The 20,186-nt window shown below is 47.0% G+C and overlaps 1 protein-coding gene across 16 annotated transcripts in view; it reads left to right on the forward strand.

Moving 5' to 3' along the window:
• Positions 1–20,186, forward strand: part of DYSF (dysferlin) — a 231,439-nt gene that overhangs the window by 72,366 nt on the left and 138,887 nt on the right. For all 16 annotated transcript variants that reach the window (XM_021924954.2, XM_021924952.2, XM_021924957.2 and 13 more), the window contains 5 exons: positions 1,640–1,766; positions 3,739–3,842; positions 10,856–10,924; positions 11,100–11,143; positions 14,988–15,070. In XM_021924954.2, coding sequence (XP_021780646.2) covers positions 1,640–1,766; positions 3,739–3,842; positions 10,856–10,924; positions 11,100–11,143; positions 14,988–15,070 — 427 coding nt within the window. The remainder of the gene's footprint in view (positions 1–1,639; positions 1,767–3,738; positions 3,843–10,855; positions 10,925–11,099; positions 11,144–14,987; positions 15,071–20,186) is intronic.

Genomic DNA, 20,186 nt, shown 5'->3' on the forward strand with positions numbered 1-20,186 from the left:
TGAGTGAGAAATGAATGAGGTGAGGCTAGTCCAGGCAACTGTCCAAGGAGTGGGCTGCTGGGCACAGCCTGACCTTGCTATTCTCCCGTCCCTTCGCTGCTCGCTAGCCCAAGAGCAGCCACCAGATCTTTTGTCTGTTCCTCCAGCTGCCAACTTCCCCTTGTGCAAAGGCCTCTGCATGAGTTGCCTCCTCGTCTGGATGCCTCCACCTCTTGCTCATCATCCAGGTCTCAAGCTGGGCAGCATTTCTGACCCCGCCTCAGTATAGTTACAATCCCCCTTGCTCTGTGCTCTCCAAGCACGTGGGTTCTGCTTCCAGCCTGTGTTAAACCTCAGCTTTCGTATCTGTAAAGTGGGGGCATTCTAGGCCCTTGCACCCAGAGCATCATCTGTGGGCAAGCAGTGTGGGCATCACTTGGACACGTGTTGAAATGCAGACTCTTGGGCCCCACCCCAGACCTGCTGAACTAGAACCCGCGTTTTAATTGGAATGCACAGCAGTGGTCTAGAAGACACTAATTCTCAGCCTCTGTTGCCAGTTGGAATCATCTGGGAAGCTTTAAAAGCCACGGCTGCATGGGTACTCTCTCCCGGAAATTATGTTTTAATTGGTCTGGGGTGTGACCTGGGCTTCCCAGGTGTGTCCTTTCTTTTCCTTTTTTTTTGAGATGGGGAAAAGGTGCCCAGGCTGGAGTGCGGTGGTGCAATCTCGGCTCACTGCAACCTCTGCTTCCCAGGTTCAAGCAGTTCTCCCATCTCAGCCTCTGAGTAGCTGGGACTACAGGTGCACGCCACCACGCCTGGCTAATTTTTGTATTATTTGGTAGAGATGGGGTTTCCCCATGTTGGTGAGCTGGCCTTGAACTCCTGACCTCAGGTGATTCGCCTGCCTTGGCCTCCCAGAGTGCTGGGATTACAGGTGTGAGCCACCGCGCCCGGCCCCCCACCAGGTGTTTCTAATGTGCAGTCAAGTTTGAGACCCACTCAAGGGGGTGCTGTGAGGATTAAATGAGAGAGTGCATCCACATCAATACATGTGGGATGTGATTTTTGTTATTACTGTTCCAACCACAAGACACAGGACAAGTTATTGGATTCGTTTGCTGAAAGTCTGTTTTCCCTGCAAGATAGTCAGCCCCATGGGAAGAGGGCGCTTATTCACGTCATCCCCTTATTCACTGCCGTATCCCCTGCCCTTCAGCACCATACAGACACCTGCTAGTCACTCAGTAGCTACTGGCGGGGTGAATGAACACCTGCATGTTATTGAAGATAGAGCGGCCAGCTTAGATCTCAGTGACTACTGTATTATATTTTAACTGGGAGGTGGGGGAGAGCGGGAAGGAGACAGGTTGGTGGAATGCTTGCCGTGTGCCACATGCATTTCCATCATTATTGGAGATGTTCCTCGCACAGTCCTGGAAGGTCAGTGTCATGGTCTCTGCTGTACTCAAGAGGAAGCTGGGGCTCAGGTGAAGGACCTTGCCTGGGACTATGCGGTAGTCCCTTGTATGGGACTAAGTGGTGGAGCGCAGTCTGCCTTGCTTCAGAATGTGGTGAAAGTGGAACTCTTAGAAAAAGAGAGTAAAACCCTGCACTCAGGAGCACGTGAAGGAATCATATTTGGTTTCCTTTGTAGCTGGAGAGAAAAGAGCCCTCTGAAGACAAGGAGGACATTGAAAGCAACCTGCTCCGGCCCACAGGCGTGGCCCTGCGAGGAGCCCACTTCTGCCTGAAGGTCTTCCGGGCCGAGGACTTGCCACAGAGTGCGTGGGGCGCGCCCTTGGGTGGGAGGTCTGCAGGAGGCTGGAGGCGCAGGGCTGGTGAGGGTGGGCGGTGGCGGGTGGGGTCAGCTCCCTGGGGGAAGGAGAGGTGTCTAGGAAAACAATCAGAATTTAATGAAAAGTAATCAGTATAGGTGGAGTTACGAAGATTCAAGAACTCTTGAGAGTAATAGCTGCCTCTCAGCTCCATTCCAGTGTCCTCTGGGCCTGGTGTGGCTATTTGGCTACTCTGTGGACCCATTTTCTTGGTTGTCATTGAGGAGTCAGCACCATCTGGACTCTATTCTGGCCTTAGGGCTGGCTCTCACTGATTTTCCCTCCCGCTATGAGGAAGCCCATCCTGCAAGTCGGCAGAGCTGGACTGGGGAGCAGTTGCTCTAACGTTGGAAGGGTTTGCTTGAAGGATTCCTGGGGCCCCCTGTCTTCACAGATGAAGGACACGGATCCACAAGGTGACCCACTATCCTAGCTTGCCTCAGATTGTCCTGGTTTTAGCACTGAAAGTGCCTGTTCCAGGAAACCCTGTGGTCTCCGGCAAACTGGGACAGTGGGTACCCGACTTGCAACCATCTCTTCCTCCCAGGAGGGCCAATGTGGCCACTGCCTGGTTCCTCACAGTGGTTGGCCCGGTTCTAGACCCATCTGTGTGTTTAGTAAATACTGGGGATTTATACTGAATATTCGAGAGCTCTGGTTATCAACTTGGGCTAATATTAGAATTACCTGGGAAGATTCAAAACGGTCCAAATGCCAGGGCCCTGCTTCCAGCATTTCAAATGGACTTGAGTTAGGGCAGGGCTCAGCACTGGTAGGGTTTAAAGGTTCCCCAGGTTGTTCTGTTGTGAGGCCCAGTTGTGAGCCGCTATTTTAGAGCATGCATCAACACAACCAAGCCACTGTCCACAGTATAGTCAGTGAGAAGGTTTGCAACGTGGGTCCCTGGTTACAACTTTTTCGTAAAGATAATTGTTTGAGAGTTTCTGCTTTGGCTGCTGACATCAAGAAATGAAATGTACAAGCTTACTTGGACCAAATCCTGAAGAAAGCCTGTAAATAAATAATGGGTATTAATTCAGTACTAAAACACATGCTTACAAATATTCTGCACTTATTGATTGCAACTATGTAGAGTGAGGCTGGTGAACTTCAAGAGGGGCATGGGGAAATAGAAATGTTTGCTTTTCTTAAGGTGAAAGAGCTTTGTGTTGAATTCCCTGCAATGTTGTTTGAAAAAAAAAAATAGATGGGCAAACAGATCATAAATGTTTGCTAATTGTTGTGCCTTTTGTACTCATGTAGACATTAGCTAGTATATAATCTTTAACTATCCCCTCCACTCACCCACTCATATGCCTATAAACATAACATACTTTCTACACATATGTATGTGTATACACATATACATATCTATCTATCTATTTATCTATCTGTATCTACATATGTAAATAATCTGACTCATTCAAAAATAACTGGTTTGGGGCAGCATAGATTAAATACTCTTAGGAAAAAAAACAACAGAATTGACTTCTTGGTTAACCTCAGGTAAATCGCTGCACTAATAGATTTAAAGGAAAATGTCAACCAGGCACCAATAATGGGATATTGTTATAACAACTGCCAGTCCTTTTCTGGGCACTTACTGCCCTGACTGATGTAGATTTCCAATCAGTCAAGCAGTCGATAAGTTGGTAGATTTGATTGAAAGGCTTTGAATGCAGGGCGAGGACAGTGAATGAGCCGTTTGGGACTGGTGACAAAGTGGCCCGGTGCTCTCAGTAGTTGCTGCTCTGAGACAGTCCTCCAACTGGGGGGCCCCTGGACTGAGTCCCTGTGTGAAGGGGTCACAACTTCTTGCTCAGGTAGTCCCAGGACTGCCTAGAGACAGATGGGGGCTAGTCAGGGTTTTGGAGGTGAGAGAGCAGGCAGGCAATGACTGGTGTGTCCCTCTTCCCAGTGGACGATGCCGTGATGGACAACGTGAAACAGATCTTTGGCTTTGAGAGTAACAAGAAGAACTTGGTGGACCCCTTTGTGGAGGTCAGCTTTGCGGGGAAAATGGTAAGGAGTAAGGGAGCAGGAGGGTTCTCTCGGGAGGGGACTTCCTGGTGCCCTGTGGACAGTGCGGGGTGAGAGCAAGACAGAGCGAGGCGCCCGCACCAGATGTGTGTGCACAAGGAGGGGCTGATCCTGGTGTGTGGTGAGACACCCACACAGGCCCAGCTCTCAGAGGCTGCCCTGCACACGAATGTGGACAGGTCTGCCTGGGGGTGTCCCAGAAAGACACACAGATGCGGATAGCCCAGGAGAGGACGTCGGACAGTGGATAGTAGAGGAACATTTGGGGGAAAATGGAGCAATAGCATGGAAACCAGACATGAAGGCATAAAGATAGGGAAACTATATTTTAAAGATGTGGGATAAAAACAAAATGATTATTTAAAAAATGTTGTGGGGGGAGTTGGGCAGAGAAAGACCCCTCTGGTGAGCGCCCTAGTCTCTTCCTTGCAGCCCACCTTCCTGCCCTGAGGCGGTGCTGTGGCTCCAGTCCCTGCTGACTTCTGTCCCAGCTCTTGTCTCTACCCAGGCTGTCCAGCCCACAGTGTCTGTGTGCCCCCTACGGGCTTTCCTGGCAGCCCCAGCCCTCCCAGGCTTCAGCCGTCACCTCTCCGCAGAGAACTCGGTAGCTCTCCAACCCCTCCCTTCAACCCCAGGCCTCTCTGTGCCTCTAAACAGCTCTGCCTGCTGCCCCTCTGAGCCCTGGAGGGAGTCATTTTCTCTGCGCAAACTGCCCCATATCCAAAAGCCTCTGTCTTAGCCAGGTACAACCATCAAAGGCAGAAAATGTGGACCTGCCTTGATTCCTCCCTCTTTTTTCTCTCTCCATATCACACATGCCATCTCTAGCTTTTGACTTTAAACATGTCCCCAGGGCCCACCCCTACCTCGTGTCCCCGTAGCCACTGCCAGCTGTTCCCAGGACCACTCCTTTGTTTCTCACCTCATGCATCGAATTTTTGAACAGCCCAGGCCATTTGTCCAAGTACTGGATTTGTTCGATTGTTTTCTTCTGCTGTTTAACTTGTTTCTCTGGCTCCTCTCTTTCCTGTAAACTGGAAGTTAGGTCTAGAGACTCGATTAGACTCAGATGAAGTATTTCGGCAAGAAGTCAGCATAGGTGATGTTCTGCATGTCATATGGCATCACAACAGAAAGCCATAATGTCAGGTTGTCCCATCATCAGGGTTGATTGCCTGATCACATGGTGAAAGTGATGCCTCCAGATGGCTCTCTTATAAAAGTAAATGTTCCCCCTTTGTAATTAGCAAGTAAACTGTGGGCAATATCTTGGCACTGTACGGATATCCTATTTCTCAGCTATCTCTTACCTAATGGTCTCAGCATCCATTGACCTTCCTGTCTGAAGAAGTCATTTAGTTGGGACTGCAAAGTGGTGATTTTCTCATTATCATTCTTTTTCTCTTGATTAGCTGACTTTTTTTCTGCAAAGAAGAGCTTTCTCCCTCCTGCCTCGTTGAGTATTAGTATGGACCTCAATGCTTTTTATTTTTAATGTGTTAAATCAGTCATTATTGTGTTGATGTTTGAATTATACTGAAGGTGGCCATCGGGAGCCCCTTTGAGCTGGGCTCTCTCTCCTCAGAGACTAGCACAGGGTCCCAGTGAAAATGTACACGGGGATGTAATGCAGATTTTAAACTCGTTCATGTGGAGGTGTAACTGCTCACTGCAGATCCTCACCTGAGTGCAGGTTTTGGTGTGGGCTCAGGGTACGGGTCTTACGCCCTGCTCCTGGCATCAGGAGGAATGGGGACAGCTGCTTGAAGGCAGGAAGGAAACAGGAAGCTGCGGCTGTATGTTTTTTGGGACACTAGTTCCAAGGATAGGATTAATTTTTCCACTTGACACTTGGGAAATTCACGTCCTGAGATTGTTCTTATTTCGCATTCCCAACACAGAAGGTATTTCGATGGTGGCTGGAACCAAGACCGACGTGCCTTCACATTCATTGGAACTAAGCCTCAGAGCTCTGGGGCTCCTGGCTGCTCCGGGGTCCCTGCTAGCATCTTTGATCTCCCTGGGTCTTCTGTTCTGAGATGCTCTTGGCTGGCCCTGGGGATTTCTGTAGGAAGGTACCAGTATCTAGGGGAGGTGAAGGGGCAAAGGCGGCCAAGACAAGTGACTGTATACAGTGGGTTGGCATCTGGGCTCATGCAAGAAGCTGCACCTCCCATTTTTCCTCTAGAAAGAGGTGGAGGGAGTTGAAGAATGACCTTATGGTGAAGGAGGCAGCTGCAACACTCTGTCTTGAAAGTTTCAATCTGGCCAGCCGTCTCTGGTGGTCCCCAGGCCCTTGTGTCCTCTCTTCCCTGAGCCACCTCCTTGTGGCCTCCCTGCTTCTGCTGCTCTTATGGCGTGTCTCATTCTGCCTGTCCCTCTCTTTTAGCCTGCTTGCATGTCCCTTTTTTCTCATTACATCCTAAGCTGAAGAGCCTTGAGGTTACCTTCTGTGTGCCCCACCCACCCCAGCCGGCCTTCTTTGCATTTCCCCTTATGGACGCTTGGTGGCAGTATTATCCAAGATGTGAACCATACTTGCTTTGGCCAAGTTACTAAGAAGATAGTGTGGGAGAGTGCGTGCGACTGTGCACTTCATGGTATGGAAGAAACAAAAGGTAGGTACTTGTAGGGCAGGACAGGAAGTTTTAAAACAACTTTTTTCTTTTATGAATTTAAGAATAAAACCCACAAATTGCAAAAAATTGAAAAAATCAGAGAAAAGGAAAACAACAAAAACTCCCACTGCACCATATTCTGTACCCTGCACCATATTCTGTACCCTGTACCATATTCTGTACCCTGCACCATATTCTATACGCTGTACCATATTCTGTACCCTGCACCATATTCTATATCCTGTACCATATTCAGTACCCTGCACCATATTCCATATTCCATTTTCCCTGTCCTTCCTGTTCCTCCATTCTATATCTTTCCTCCATTCTTTTCATGTTCCACCTGCACCATATTCTATATCCACCATATTCTGTTTCACCATTCTATCCTGCACCATGTTCTTTACTTCCCCTCACTGTCATTCTTGTGCCCTGCACCGTGTTCTGTAATCCTGCACCATGTTCTTTCGCGCCCTGCGCCATGTTCATAATCACTGCCATATTCTGCCTTTCCATCATTCTATCCTGCATAATTCTGTGCCACCGCCATGTTCTGTGCCTGCACCATGTTTCATATCCTGCACGGTATTCTGTGCCCTGCCACGCCTGGAGTGCCGGTGGCATTGGTTTGTGTTCATTCTGGTTATGTTTTCCTTCGGCTCCACTGCCCATCTTACCTCCCCTCTTCCCACTTACTGGGAATAAAATAATGAAGATATTGATTTTGCAAGCCCAAAATCAACACTCGTGGCACTTTAGTGATGATTTGAGGACACTTTCAGGGCTTCGAAAAATTGGAATCTCCCAGCACGTATGTTGGTTGCTGAGGTTGAACACGGTGACTCTCTGCCTCCCTGCTCCAGCTCTCATGGAGTAAACATGTGTCCATGATCAAAAGACATGTATTTACTCCATGAGAGTTGAAGCAGGGAGGCAGAGAGTCTCAAAACATGATACTACACAGGACACGTATCAAAGGACACAGACAAAATACGTGTCCTTTGATACGTGTCCTGTGTAGTCTCATGTTTTTCACATTTTTGTGCCTTTGTTGGCAACTTCACTGTTTAAAATGGCCCCAAATGTCATGCTGAAGTGCTGTCTGGCTTTTCTAAGCTCAGAACAGCTGTGATGTGCCTGACAGAGGAAGTGCGCGTGATAGGTAAGCTTCCTGCAGGCTTCGGTCACGGTGCCATTGGCTGTAAGTTCAATGCCGATGACTCAACAATATATATTCAAAAGTAAGGTGTCCTTCCACAGAAGCACACATAAACCAAGGTTACCTATTGATCAGTTGACAAAAACGTTGTGACAGAGGCTGGCAGGAATTTAACCCTGCTTCTCCTCTGGGGTAAAGAGTCAGTGTTCACCAATTCAGGGTTCCTGGTGACCTTATAGATAGTAACTACCATGAATAATGAGAATCAACTATATACATGCAGTTTGGTAAACTGCTTGTGTTGTCTCATCTTTTCTCAAATTATTAAATAGTCATTGAAATGATTTTTTTTGATGGTGGCATAATATTCTGTCAGATGAGTATACTATAACATTTGACTTATTTTTGGATATATATAATTCCAATTTTTCCCTTTTATAAACAACATTGTGACAAACATCAGCATACAGGAATCTTCATCCACACTCTGATTGCTTTTCTATAGGGAAGTTTCTAGAATTGGGGCTGCTAAGCCAGAGGGCTTATCTTTAAGTGTCTGATACAGATGACCAAATAGCCTTCCAGAGAGAGTGTGCTAATAATACTCCACTGGGGAGTGAAGGAAGGTAAAGAAAAAAGGTAAAGGAAGAAGAAAAGAGAAGCAGAGGAAGAGGAAGAAGCAACATGGTGCGGCCCTGGCTGAGTGCCTATGGGTGAAACAGGATGGGGGAAGGCTGGCAGGGATCTCTGGGGCCAGAGGCAGTGCTGGCTGGGGTGTGGCAGATGGACCAGCTGCTGTTCAAGCCCCCAGACCCACATCCCGGTGAAGGCAGCCAGGTTGAAGTGTTTGAGATGGAGGAGGACCAGATGCCTGGGGCAGGGGCTGAAGCAGCCCGTGTACATCCTGTGTGTGTGCTGGGGCAGCCTGTGCCTTCTTATTCCAGGGACCTGGGGCACAGAGTTGACAGGGCCGCTCAGCTGGGTCTTGTTCACGTGTCTTTTATTTTAAAAATTTGTTTATCTAATTTTTGAATTAGGTAGTATATTTATTCTATCTATCTATCTATCTATCTATCTATCTATCTATCTATCATGAAAAATCTCCCTCTTGCTCTGTACCCCATCCAACAATCAATTCATTCATTTCTTCCTTTTCAAAGAAAACCACTGCAATTAGTTTCCTTTATATTATTCTGGTTTTGTGATGCATGTGTAAGCAAATATGACTACAGATTCTTTTTATTCTTGAGACGGAGTCTCACTCAATAGCCCAGGCTGGAGTCCAGTGGTGCAATCTCAGCTCATTGCAGCTTCTGCCTCCTGGATTCAGGTGATTCTCATGCCTCGGCCTCCCGAGTAGCTGGTACTATAGGCATGTGCCACCACTCCCGGCTAATTTTTGTATTTTTAGTAGAGACGGGGTTTTGCCACATTATCCAGGCTGATCTTGAACTCCTGACCTCAAGTGATTCACCTGCCTTGGGCTCCCAAAATGCTGGGATTAAGGCATGAGCCACCGTGCCCATCCAACTGTAGATTTTTATCTTTTACCTTTTAGCACAAATGGCTGTGCATCACACTCACCGCTCTGCACTTTGCTTTTTCACTTAATCATATAACTTGGAGATTGTTTCATGTCACTACCTAGAGGCATCCTCATTCTGTTTGAGAGCTGCCTAGTACTCCATTGTACGGATGGACCATACTTGATCTAACCTGTTCTCCACTGGTGGACACACGAGTTTTTCCAAATCCTTACTAGTTCAAGCCACGCTGCAGTGAATAGCCTCATACATGTGTCATTCCTCACATGTGCAAGTGTTTCTGTAGGATGGGTGTCTAGAGGTAGAATTGATAGGGCAGTGGGAACATGCATCTGAAACTGCAATAGATAGTGGCCAATTGTCCTCGGGAGGGGTCAAACTATTTTGTTTTCCCCCCAGCAAAACATGAGCATGCAGTTTTCCCATAGCCTTGCCAACAGTGGTCTGTCCGACTTTAGAGATTTTTATGAATCTGACGGGTGAGGAATGGCATTTTGTTGGTTTTCTTTGTGTTTCTTTATGAGTGGGATGGAGCATCTTTTTATATGTCTCAAGGCCTCGTGTCTTCATTCTGTGAACTGTCTCTTCCATTCTTTGCTCTTTCTTCCATTGGATTGGATCGTCGGTCTCTCTTCTTTCCTTACTCCTCTCTATGGGCCAAATCCTGGCACTCCGTCCTGCACCCAGCCCTGTGTGGCCTTTGTCTGGGGCTCTTTTTATAGGGAGGAGGGGGAAGGTGAGGGCAGGGGCCAGCACTGGGTGGACCAGGAACGGAGACATCATCCTCACCCCTGGGGACCTGAAGTCTCTGATTTAAGTCAGATGCTCATTAAATGAGATAATGCACATAAAATGCTTAGCACAAGGCAGGGCTTATCACAGTAAATGCTCTGAAAAGGCTGCTTATTATTTTCATGTGTAGAACATGGAAATCTACCAGGATCTGTGTATCTGAAACTGAATCTTTACCTGCTGCCCCCGTGTGTGGGTACAGGATGCGCTGGGGCTGGCTGAGGGGCCTGGTGTTCCTTATGGACTCCAAGGCCAGGGCTGGCCTCTGAGCTGCTGGTTTGATCTGGTTTCCACTCCTGTGAGGTTTCTTGTTTGCGAAAAGCCTGGTCTTTAGGGCAGGGCTGCTTGGAGGCAGACTGTGGCTTACAGGGTTTGCATCTTCCCTGAATTTTCTTTCACTCTCCGACCTCGGTGCGTGGCTCCCCTCCCCCGTCTCTGATCTCCTAGAGGTCACAGTCTTCCTACATGGTGGATGATATGGGGTAATGGGCAAAAGAGCCTTCTGGGCCATAAGGGCCTCTGGGAAAGCCTATCTGGACTGGACTCAGGGCCCCCACATTTAGGGTCTTGGCCATAATGGGAGGTATGGAGGGGGATTTTCAGCCAGAGGTGTGAGTTAAGGGTAGAAGGGCTGTGGCATTCAGACAACCCACCCTACCCTTACCCACTCCCCAGCTCTGGCTCTGACCTTCCATTGAGCTTTTTCTCTGCAAAGATTCCCTGTGTCTGAGCCCCCTGTACTAGGCCCCAACCCCAGGGTCTTACACCCAGCCCTGAGGGCAGCCAGTGTGGCAGAGAATGGCCACTGGCTGGCATGGTGGCCCTGGGGAGCCCAGAGTCCCCATGGAGCTCGATCCATTGTCCCTTCCCTGTGTCTTCTAGCTCTGCAGCAAGATCTTGGAGAAGACGGCCAACCCTCAGTGGAACCAGAACATCACACTGCCTGCCATGGTGAGCCTCCCACCCCAGCACACCCAAGGAGGCCCCTGGGGCTCTGGGCTTCGGGAGGTCCAGGGCTCTGCCTCCCCAGCATCCTGCCAGTATCCCAGACTTCAGCTCAGGTGGGGAGGGGCTGTTCTATCTTCAAAAGGACTCTTCTCCCAACATGCCTCTATTCCCTCCTCAGTTTCCCTCCATGTGTGAAAAAATGAGGATTCGTGTCATAGACTGGTGAGTCCTGAGTCTTGGGGTCTTTAGGGCGGGCTGTCTTGGGGGTGCTGGGTCCCTCAGTTTCATTCGGCTCAGTGACTGGTAGTGAGAGTGTGAGGGAGAAGTTTCAGGTGAGGTAATGTCCCCTTGGGGTAGCCAGGGATGGAGAGGGTGTGGGCACTTCCTGGGAAGCTTACTCACACCTGCTTGTTGGCAGGGAGGCAGATAAGGAGGGGCCAGCTGGGATCGGCTGTGAGGAATCATCTCTGAGGGCAGGAGGAGCTGGGAAGGCTTCCTGGAGGAGGTGGGACAGGTGATGGCCTGCAGGAGGGGTGGGGTTTTGCTAAGCTCATGATGAGGATGTTCCAGTGAGGAGAGGCTCACAAACCAAGACCAGGGGCTGAAAAGAGCAGAGCTTCAGGGAGGATGGGCTGCAGTGCAGCCCTGGGTTGGTGGGATGAAAAGGTAGGGTCCCCCGGCTGGAGGAGTGGCCCAGATTGCCTGGGCAGGGGACGCCACGGCAGCTGTGCAGCAGGTGAGGGCAGCAGCTCGCAGGCATCTTAGAAAGATCACAGCATCTAATAGTTGTTGAGCACCTACTAAACACCAAACCCCGTTTCCAGCAAGCACTCGACACGAGTCGTCTCATCTGACCATCAGCTCACCGACATCAGTTCGCAGATGAGAAGGCAGGCTGGGAAAGATTGAGTGACCTGCCCGAGCTGACAGCTAGCTGGAAAGTAGCTGAGGCCAGGCTTGAACCCAAGCCTGCTGTTTCCAAAGCCTGCGTTCCTAACCACTAGGCCATGCCACCTTCTGCTAGTTGACAGGAGTTTTCTCTTACACTTGAGGGGAACACTCGGGGTCCACACGTGTGATCTCGGGGCATTGGGCTTCCCAAAAAGAGAGAGTTGTCCTTTCTTTGCCCCCAAGAAGTCTTGGCTGTGTGGTTCCCCAGCGTGTTCTCCTTTGGTCTCATGCCCGTGACACCCCCAACCAGGAGGATAATGAGAGACTAGGGAAAAACCCCCAGGCCACAGAGCCATTAAGCTGTGTGCCAGTTCCCCAGGCCTAAAGAAAACAGCTTGTGAGAATTAGAGGAGAGGAAAGAGAGCTGCCAGGAGGGCCTGTGAGGGAGAGGCTGCGAGGGCAGTGACCACGGGTATGTACCGTGGGGAAGCGGTTTGTAAAGATGTGCTTTACATCCCAGAATGATCTCTTCATCTCAGCTCTCCATGTGTGCCGCTCTGACTGCGGGCAATGGGTTGTGCGTGTCCCTGCGTGTTTGCACATGTGGATGTGTGTGGGTGCGGTTGTCTCCTGTGTTGTGGATGTGTCTGGCCCGAGTCCGGGTGAGCTGTGTCAAAGGCATCAGCGTACTGTACAATCCAAACACATTACAGAATCTGGTGGTTGTATCTCTGGTTTGGGTTGAAGTGGCATTTTTATTGTGAGTCTATTTTCAGACTTGCTGTATTTTCCAAAAGCAACCCCAAGCCCCAAAACCCAACTCTTGGCCAGAAAGCATTCTGCTGCTTCAAGTTCCTATCCAGAAGAGTGCTTTCTTCCCAGAAAACGCAGATAAGCTCTTGTTATTACCTGAATCCTGGAAATAGGATATAGTCCATATGGCCGTTTCTCTGTAACTTAATCTTCCATTTAATTCTTCAGAAATTCCTTTTTCATTAAAAAAACCAAACAACACAAAACCAAAAAAGAACCCAAACCATCCCCTACCTCCATAAAGCAAAACCTCTCTCCTCCCACTCTCCTTCCCTCGTCTCCCAATTCAGAGAAGGCTGGAGGTCAGACATCCAATTCCTTCTCAAGTGCTGGTCTTGTCTAGGGTTTGGTCATGAAGACAGTGTACAAATGCCATCGGCTGTCAGTCATCTGGTGCTGAGAATCTCATTGTAAAATGTTCCAGCAAATTTTTACTTTCCAGTTCTTTTTTTCTTTTTGGGATGGAATTTCGCTCTTGTCGCCCAGGCTGGAGTCCAATGGTGCAATCTTGGCTCACTGCAACCTCTGCCTCTCAGGTTCAAGTGATTCTCCTGCCTCAGCCTCCTGAGTAGCAGGGATTACAGGCACGCACCACCACCCCTGGCTAATTTTTGTATTTTTAGTAGAAACGGGGCTTCAGCATGTTGGCCAGGCTGGTCTTGAACTCCTGACCTCAGGTGATCCACCTGCCTTGACCTCCCAATGTGCTAGGATTACAGGCATGAGCCACCACACCCAGCTTTTCAGTTCTTATTAACATCATTCACCTGGAAAAATGGTAAAGATCTGTCTGTGCTGACAATTCATTCTTCCTAATGTAGCACCAGCGATGGAAAACTTTAAAAATCAAAGCTTAATCACCTCCCTGGGAAATACAAAGAGAGAGGAAGGAAGGAGCACAGAAATTGGGCAGAGATTAGGGTACCTCATAGGGTCAGGATTTCAAAGAAAAATCGAAGCACCATGCCAGGGTGTGCTTTCATAATGGGGTTGGGATGTGTCATTTGAAGCTGCCCATGGCTAAGGCACTCACAACAGGGAGAGGGTGTCAAAGAGGCACCAAGAAGAAGGGGAAAATACCCAGGAGAAACTTCCTGAAGGAGATGGGTCCTGCCCAGCCCAGCGTTTCTCAGCCTCTGCATCATTGGCATTTGGGACTGGAATATTTTTTGTTGTGGGGGTTCTTGACCTAGTGGTTTTGACCCCAGGTCTAGCCTACCCGGGAAGCAGCAGGTGGCTGCAATCAAAGCTCTGGTCTCCACGTCAACATCTCTGGCCTCAAATCCCAGCTTTGCCATCTTGGCAAATTATTTAACCTTCTCAACGTCGGCTTTCTCATCTGAATTTGGGGCTAATTGTACCTACCTGGTCGTGCTGATGTGAGTTAAGTCACTTGATGGTTTTAGTGCAGTGCTTAGCTCTTAGTAGGTGCTCAATAAATGTTAGCTCAATTACTGTTTATTATCATCAAAGGAGGCAGGAGTGGGGTTCAGAGGGAGGGTCTGCACAGGACGTGGTTGGCTAATAGGTGAATCAATCGGTTAGCTTCCTTGAGCTCCTGGCCGCAGTCCCCTACACTGGTTGGGGAGCCGAGAATTGTGCCCCTGGAAGCAGGCCATGTGCCATGCAGGAGCAGTGGTCCAGGAATCAGGACGCCAGGACTTCCATTCCGGTCTTCCCCTCCCTCCCAATGACCTTGGGCAAATACCTACATGGCTTTGAGCCTCAGTTTCCTCATTGGTGCAACAGAGATAATAATGAAAGTGCTTGTTTCTCAAGGCTGTGTGAGCCTCCGGTGTGATAAAGGCTAAAAGTGCTCCATTACGTACGAAGTCAGATACAAAAAGGAATCGTGTATTGCCACTGGCTACTTCAAGACTGTGGCCTTAGAGATAGTTTCTTCCTGGTCACCTAGTTTTCTCCTTGATCTGAACATTTCTTTAGCTCCTGGAGCCTCTCAGTTCTCCCTGGGTCTGGGAATCTGGCTCCCTGAAGAGTCTCCCCGAACAGTCTCCCCAGTCTCTGGCCCTGCCTCCTTGCCTCCGCCCTCCTCCCTGTCAGCCTGCAGATGTGTCTGCAGAGATCCAAGCTGGCAGCGGGGGCTTGGTTGCCTGATGGGATGCTGGTGGTTGGCGAGATGAACTAGTTCCCTCTCAGAGAGTCTTGGGCACGTCTTCTGTGCAGTTTCTTCATCTCTGGGATTACCAGTCCTCAGTAACCTACCAAAGTGAAGACCAGGAGCGCTCTCTGCCCGCCCCCCGCGCCCCCCCGCGATGTGTCACTGAGGCCGCATACTTCCTGGGTGGGCTGTGGCCTGCAGTTCCTTCCCTGTGTTCAGGCCCTCTCTGTTCCCTTGCTCTAGGGATCGCCTCACTCACAATGACATCGTTGCTACCGCCGACCTGAGTATGTCAAAAATCTCTGCCCCTGGAGGAGACATAGAAGGTATGTTTCCTCTTCGTTCTGCCCTTTGACCCCCTGTGCTCTCCCCTGTCCCCCCTCTATCCAGCTTATACCTCTACCTTTGAGAGTTTGCAGAAAAGGGGAGATGATAAGGCCTTTGTTGCCCATTTTCCACTGAGAAGGGCTCTGGCAATGAAAGAGAGGTCTTGCAGACATTTAGGGTTCTCCACACTTGGATTGTGGGATATGCCACTGAAGGGCACAAAGAGGATAATTCACTCCTGCAGAGAACATTGGCTGGCTGTGGCCATGCCATCCGTCAGGTCCTGCATTGGCCGACTGTGCTCTAGCGGTTTCAAAAGCTACTGAAATAGATCTTATTGGTCTATTAAAGAAGTAACTCATCGTCATTTTGTAAAATTTTAAATAAAGAAATAATCTGAAAGAATATAAAATTTACCTGAAATGACCCATAAGCCCACCCCTCCAGACAGAACTATTAGCACTCCGAGACCTCTCGGTATGTGTGTATATATCTGTACATTCATGTAAGATGTGTGTATTTAATATATAGATATGTATATATATACATTAGAACAAATTGTTTTGAAAATTGCTTTTTGATACTTGACAATACAACATAGATATCTTTTCCTGTTATTAAATGTTCTTCTATAATACAATTTTAAATGAATACACATGTTCCATTATGTGAATGTATCATGATCCATGTTAACTAGTTGATGATGAACATGTAGGTGTTTTCAAAATTTTCCACATTATAAGCAACTAAATTGGCAATGAATATTTCTGTAGCTGAATCTTTATGTAATTCATGAGTTTCCTTTTGGATAAATAGCTAAAATTGGAAAAGATTTCAACTTTTTTTTTTTTTTTGAGATGGAGTCTCACTCTGTCGCCAGGCTGGAGTGCAGTGGCCCAAACTCGGCTCACTGCAACCTCCACCTCCCCGATTCGAGCAAGTCTCCTGCCTCAGCCTCCCGAGTAGCTGGGACTACAGGTGCACACCACCACGCCCAGCTAATCTTTGTATTTTTAGTAGAGACAGGGTTTTACCACGTTGGCCAGGCTGGTCTCGAACTCCTGGCCTTGTGATCCGCCCACCTCGGCCTCCCAAAGTGCTGGGATTACAGGCATGAGCCACTGCACCTGGCCTAGGATTTCAACATTTTTAAGGCTTTTGACATTTATCAAAATTGCCCTTCAGAAAGACTGGACTATTTTATACTCTTATCATGTCCCTAGGCTTATTTTGCTATGCCCTCCCCAACACAGGGTAAAATAATATTAAAAAAAGAACTTTGTTAATTTGATAGGTGAAAATGGTATTTCACTGTTGCCTTAATTTTCATTTTATTGATAGCTGGAGAAGTTGATGATTTCAATTTGAATATATTTAAATAATTATTTTATATTTATATATAACATGTTTGTATAATTTATATTCATTGTATTATAAATGTCCTATTTATGTTCTTGGCCTATATGAAGAAATGTTTATCTTTTTCTCATAGTTTTATAAGAGTTCTGTATATATATGGATATTAACTTTTCCTCTGTCATATATGTAGTAAATAACTCTTGTTGGCTTTATTTTACCAATTAATAGTTTTTGACCTATAGAAACTTGAAATTTTTATGTAGCCAAATCTGTTAGTCTTTTCCTTAGGGAATAAGGCAGGGATCTAGCATTACTTTTTTCAAAATTGTTCTTTGGTGATACAAACACTGTATTTTGAGTAATCTTTTCCCTGTATTTCAAAATGCTGCCTTTATCACCTACTAAATTCCTAAATGTGTTCTTGGGCCTGTTTCTCTGTTATCTTCAACTGGTATGTCTGCTTATTATTTCTTTGGTTTTGATATCTGGGTTATGCTGGCTTTGTAAAATTAATTGTAAAGATTTAAAGTCTTCTCTAACATCTGGAATAGTTTATATAACATAAGAATACAGTCTTTTGAGGGTTTGAAATAATTCACCCATAAAACCATATGGGCTGGGTGCCCTTTTTGAGTGGGTATAGTAATAGCTCTTTAAAAGCTTTTCAATTTCTCCTGTGATGATTGTTATTTTTAGTTTGCTGCTTTTACTCTGGTCAGTTTTGATAATTTATGTTTTCCTAGAAAAGCATCCATTACATTGAGGTCTAATTTGTTTGCATAGTGTTGCACAGAGCAAATTTTTATAATTTGAATAATTCTCTCTACCTGTGGTGTTTTCCTTTTTCTTATTTCTAATGTTACATATTTGAGTTTTTTTTTTTTTTTCTTGATTAGCTGGTTAGAAGTATATTTTAAAACTTTATCGGACTTTTAATCTTTGCACTCTTTAACTCTCTTTAGACTGATTTTATTGTTTCCTTCTTTAACTTTCTAGCTTCTTGTCTTTATTTTAAAAATTTCCCATTTAAATAATGAAAGTATGGTTTCTGCCTTCTGTGTCATGCTCAAACCCTAAGGTTCAGCAGACCCTAAGGTTGTATTTAATTCTATTATTTTTTTTAACATTTAAACATTTGATCTATTTTGAATTTATTTTTGTGTGTTTTCTGAGAGCAGTCCAATTTGATTCTTTCATAGTTAGTCTATTTTTTTCCTGACTAGATGCTGCTCATAGGAATTTATCTTTTTTCTGATAGTTTAGAAAATTATTTTAATCTTTCTTGGTAAAGGACACTTTCCATTGAATTTTGTCTGAGACATGATGAATTCTTAAATCTGGGTGGAGGATTGTTTTTTAAAAATTCCGACAGAGCGAGACTCCATCTCAAAAAAAAAAAAAAAAAAAAAAAAATTCTGACATTATGCCATGGACAGCTGAAGGCAGAGTGGGGGAGTGGGGAGAGCTCCAGCCCTCCAGCTGGCCAACTTGGGTTCAAATGCTCTTGGCTCTGCTTCTTTGTAACTGAGTGAGTTGCTCCAGTCTCCGTAAAATGGGGCTCTTGCAAGTCCCAACCCTCACGAGGTGGTTGTAAAAATCATGAGATTATAAAGGTAAGGTTCTTATAAAGTCTGGTACACAATAACCCTAAAGTAACATTTGCTGTTTTTATCATTAAGATGGGCTTTCTATGTTGCTAATCTGATTTTTTTTTCTGTACCAATTCTGCCTTTTACTGCTTCGTACATGGTTTAAAATGGGCTATTGCATTTGTAGGTTCTTGTCAAGCTTTCTTTTTCCCCTGTCACTCCTTTTATATTTTCCTTTACTTCTTTGCTCCTTGTCTGTTCTCTGCCGGCAGTTCTGCTTTGTTCCACAAAAACTACATCTTCTTGTACTCTACTGAGGATTCCAAATCATTTTCTGCAGTATGCAGGTGAATGCTTTCCTGAATCTTATGGATGCAGTTTCCATATCCTGGTTGGCTCTCTGCCCTCTCCCTGCTTTATTCACTCTCCCGCAAGATCTGTTCAGTGTTGGTATCTCCCACAGATAGGGTGTGTGGGTCTTTCTCTGTTCATCCACCTGCTGAGATCTTTAGCTGGAGGACAGGTTAACATGCCCAGTTTCTGGCCGACTCTACCCAGTGCTCTTGAAGTTGGAGATCATCTCCAGATTCTAGATCTCTAGGAGACCTCTAGGAGAGGAGACTGGATATACCATTTTTTAAAATGTTCTTTTTTTTTTTTTTTTTTTTTTGAGAAAGAGTCTTGCTCTTTTCGCCCAGCCTGGAGTGCAGTGGTGGTGTGATCTTGGCTCAGTGCAACTTCTGCCTCCCGGGTTCAAGCAATTCTCCTGCCTCAGCCTCCCAAGGAGCCACGATTACAGGTGCCTGCCACCATACCCGGCTAATATTTTGTATTTTTAGTAGAGACAGGGTTTCACCATGTTGGCCAGGCTGGTCTCAAACTCCTGACCTGAGGAGTTTCTGACCTGAGGTGATCCACACGCCTTGGCCTTCCAAATGTTACATCATTTTTAAGCAAGACATTGTTTTTTTTTTTTTTTTTTTTTTGAGGCGGGTCTGCATCTATCCCACCAGGCTGGAGTGCAGTGGGCGGATCTCAGCTCACTGCAAGCTCCGCCTCGAGGTTCAGCCATTCTCCTGCCTCCAGCCTCCCAAGTAGCTGGGACCACGGCCGCCACTGGCCCGTGGTGCAGAGGCGGGGGTTTCACTGTGTTAGCCAGGATGGTCTCGATCTCCTGACCTGCGTGATCCATGCGTCTCGGCCTCCCAAAGTGCTGGGATTACAGGCTTGAGCCACCGCGCCCGGCCGACATTGTTAACTTAGACTTCTAGCTGCTTGATGTCCTCATGTCCTTCTGTAAATGTAGGCAGCTATCAGAGGCATATACCTGATATTGTTTTCCATTCACTTCATTCTTTTAGGAGATGTTTATTGAACATATGCCTTGTGTCAGGGACTGGGCATAGAGGGTTCAACAAAATATTCTTGGTCACACCGTCAGGGAACTTAGAGTCCTGACAGGCCACAAACAAGCAGACAAATAAATATATGGGTATAAGTTGTGTTAAGTGCCCTCGAAGAAAAGGACATGCATGGTGAAATAGAATAAGAGAGTAGAGGAGAGCTGCTTCTGCCTGATGGAGTCAAGGAAGGCTTCTAGGAGGAGGTGTCTTAGGCTGCCAGAGGGGAAGCCACCGGCATGTGAGGAGTAGGTAGGAAAGAGTTCCAGGCAGAGGTGATGACATATGCCAAGGCCATGTGGCAAGAAAGAAATGAAAAGACTGGTTTTGCTGAGTTCTCTGAAACATTTAAAGGGCAACTTTTAATTATAGAAAATTTCAAGTACACGCAAAAGTAGAGAATTGTACAGTAAACTCCCAGGCACCCTCCCTGAGCTTCCACATCTAGCTGCTCTCTGCCTTCTGATTTCCTTGTTGGGACTTTGGACTAGTCCCAGAAACAACCTTCCTGCAGGCACTGCAAACCTGCTCTTCCTGCCCCAGCCCCTCCCTTCCTCGCTGGGGGAACAATGTGTTCCGGGATGTGGCCCCGCCCCTTCACTTATTGCTGTTCAGATAGTTTCTGAGAAGGGCTGTCTTCCCGAACAGGTAGAGAGATCTGGGGGTGGTAATGCAGTCAGAGGGTCACCTCACAGGTCAGCACTCTTGGTATGGAAGGAACCTCTTCTTCAGTTTTCTGGCTGGCACTGTCTCTGTCTCTGATTCCA

This window comes from Papio anubis, chromosome 14 (genome assembly GCF_008728515.1).
Source record: "Papio anubis isolate 15944 chromosome 14, Panubis1.0, whole genome shotgun sequence".
Taxonomy (NCBI): Eukaryota; Metazoa; Chordata; class Mammalia; order Primates; family Cercopithecidae; genus Papio; species Papio anubis.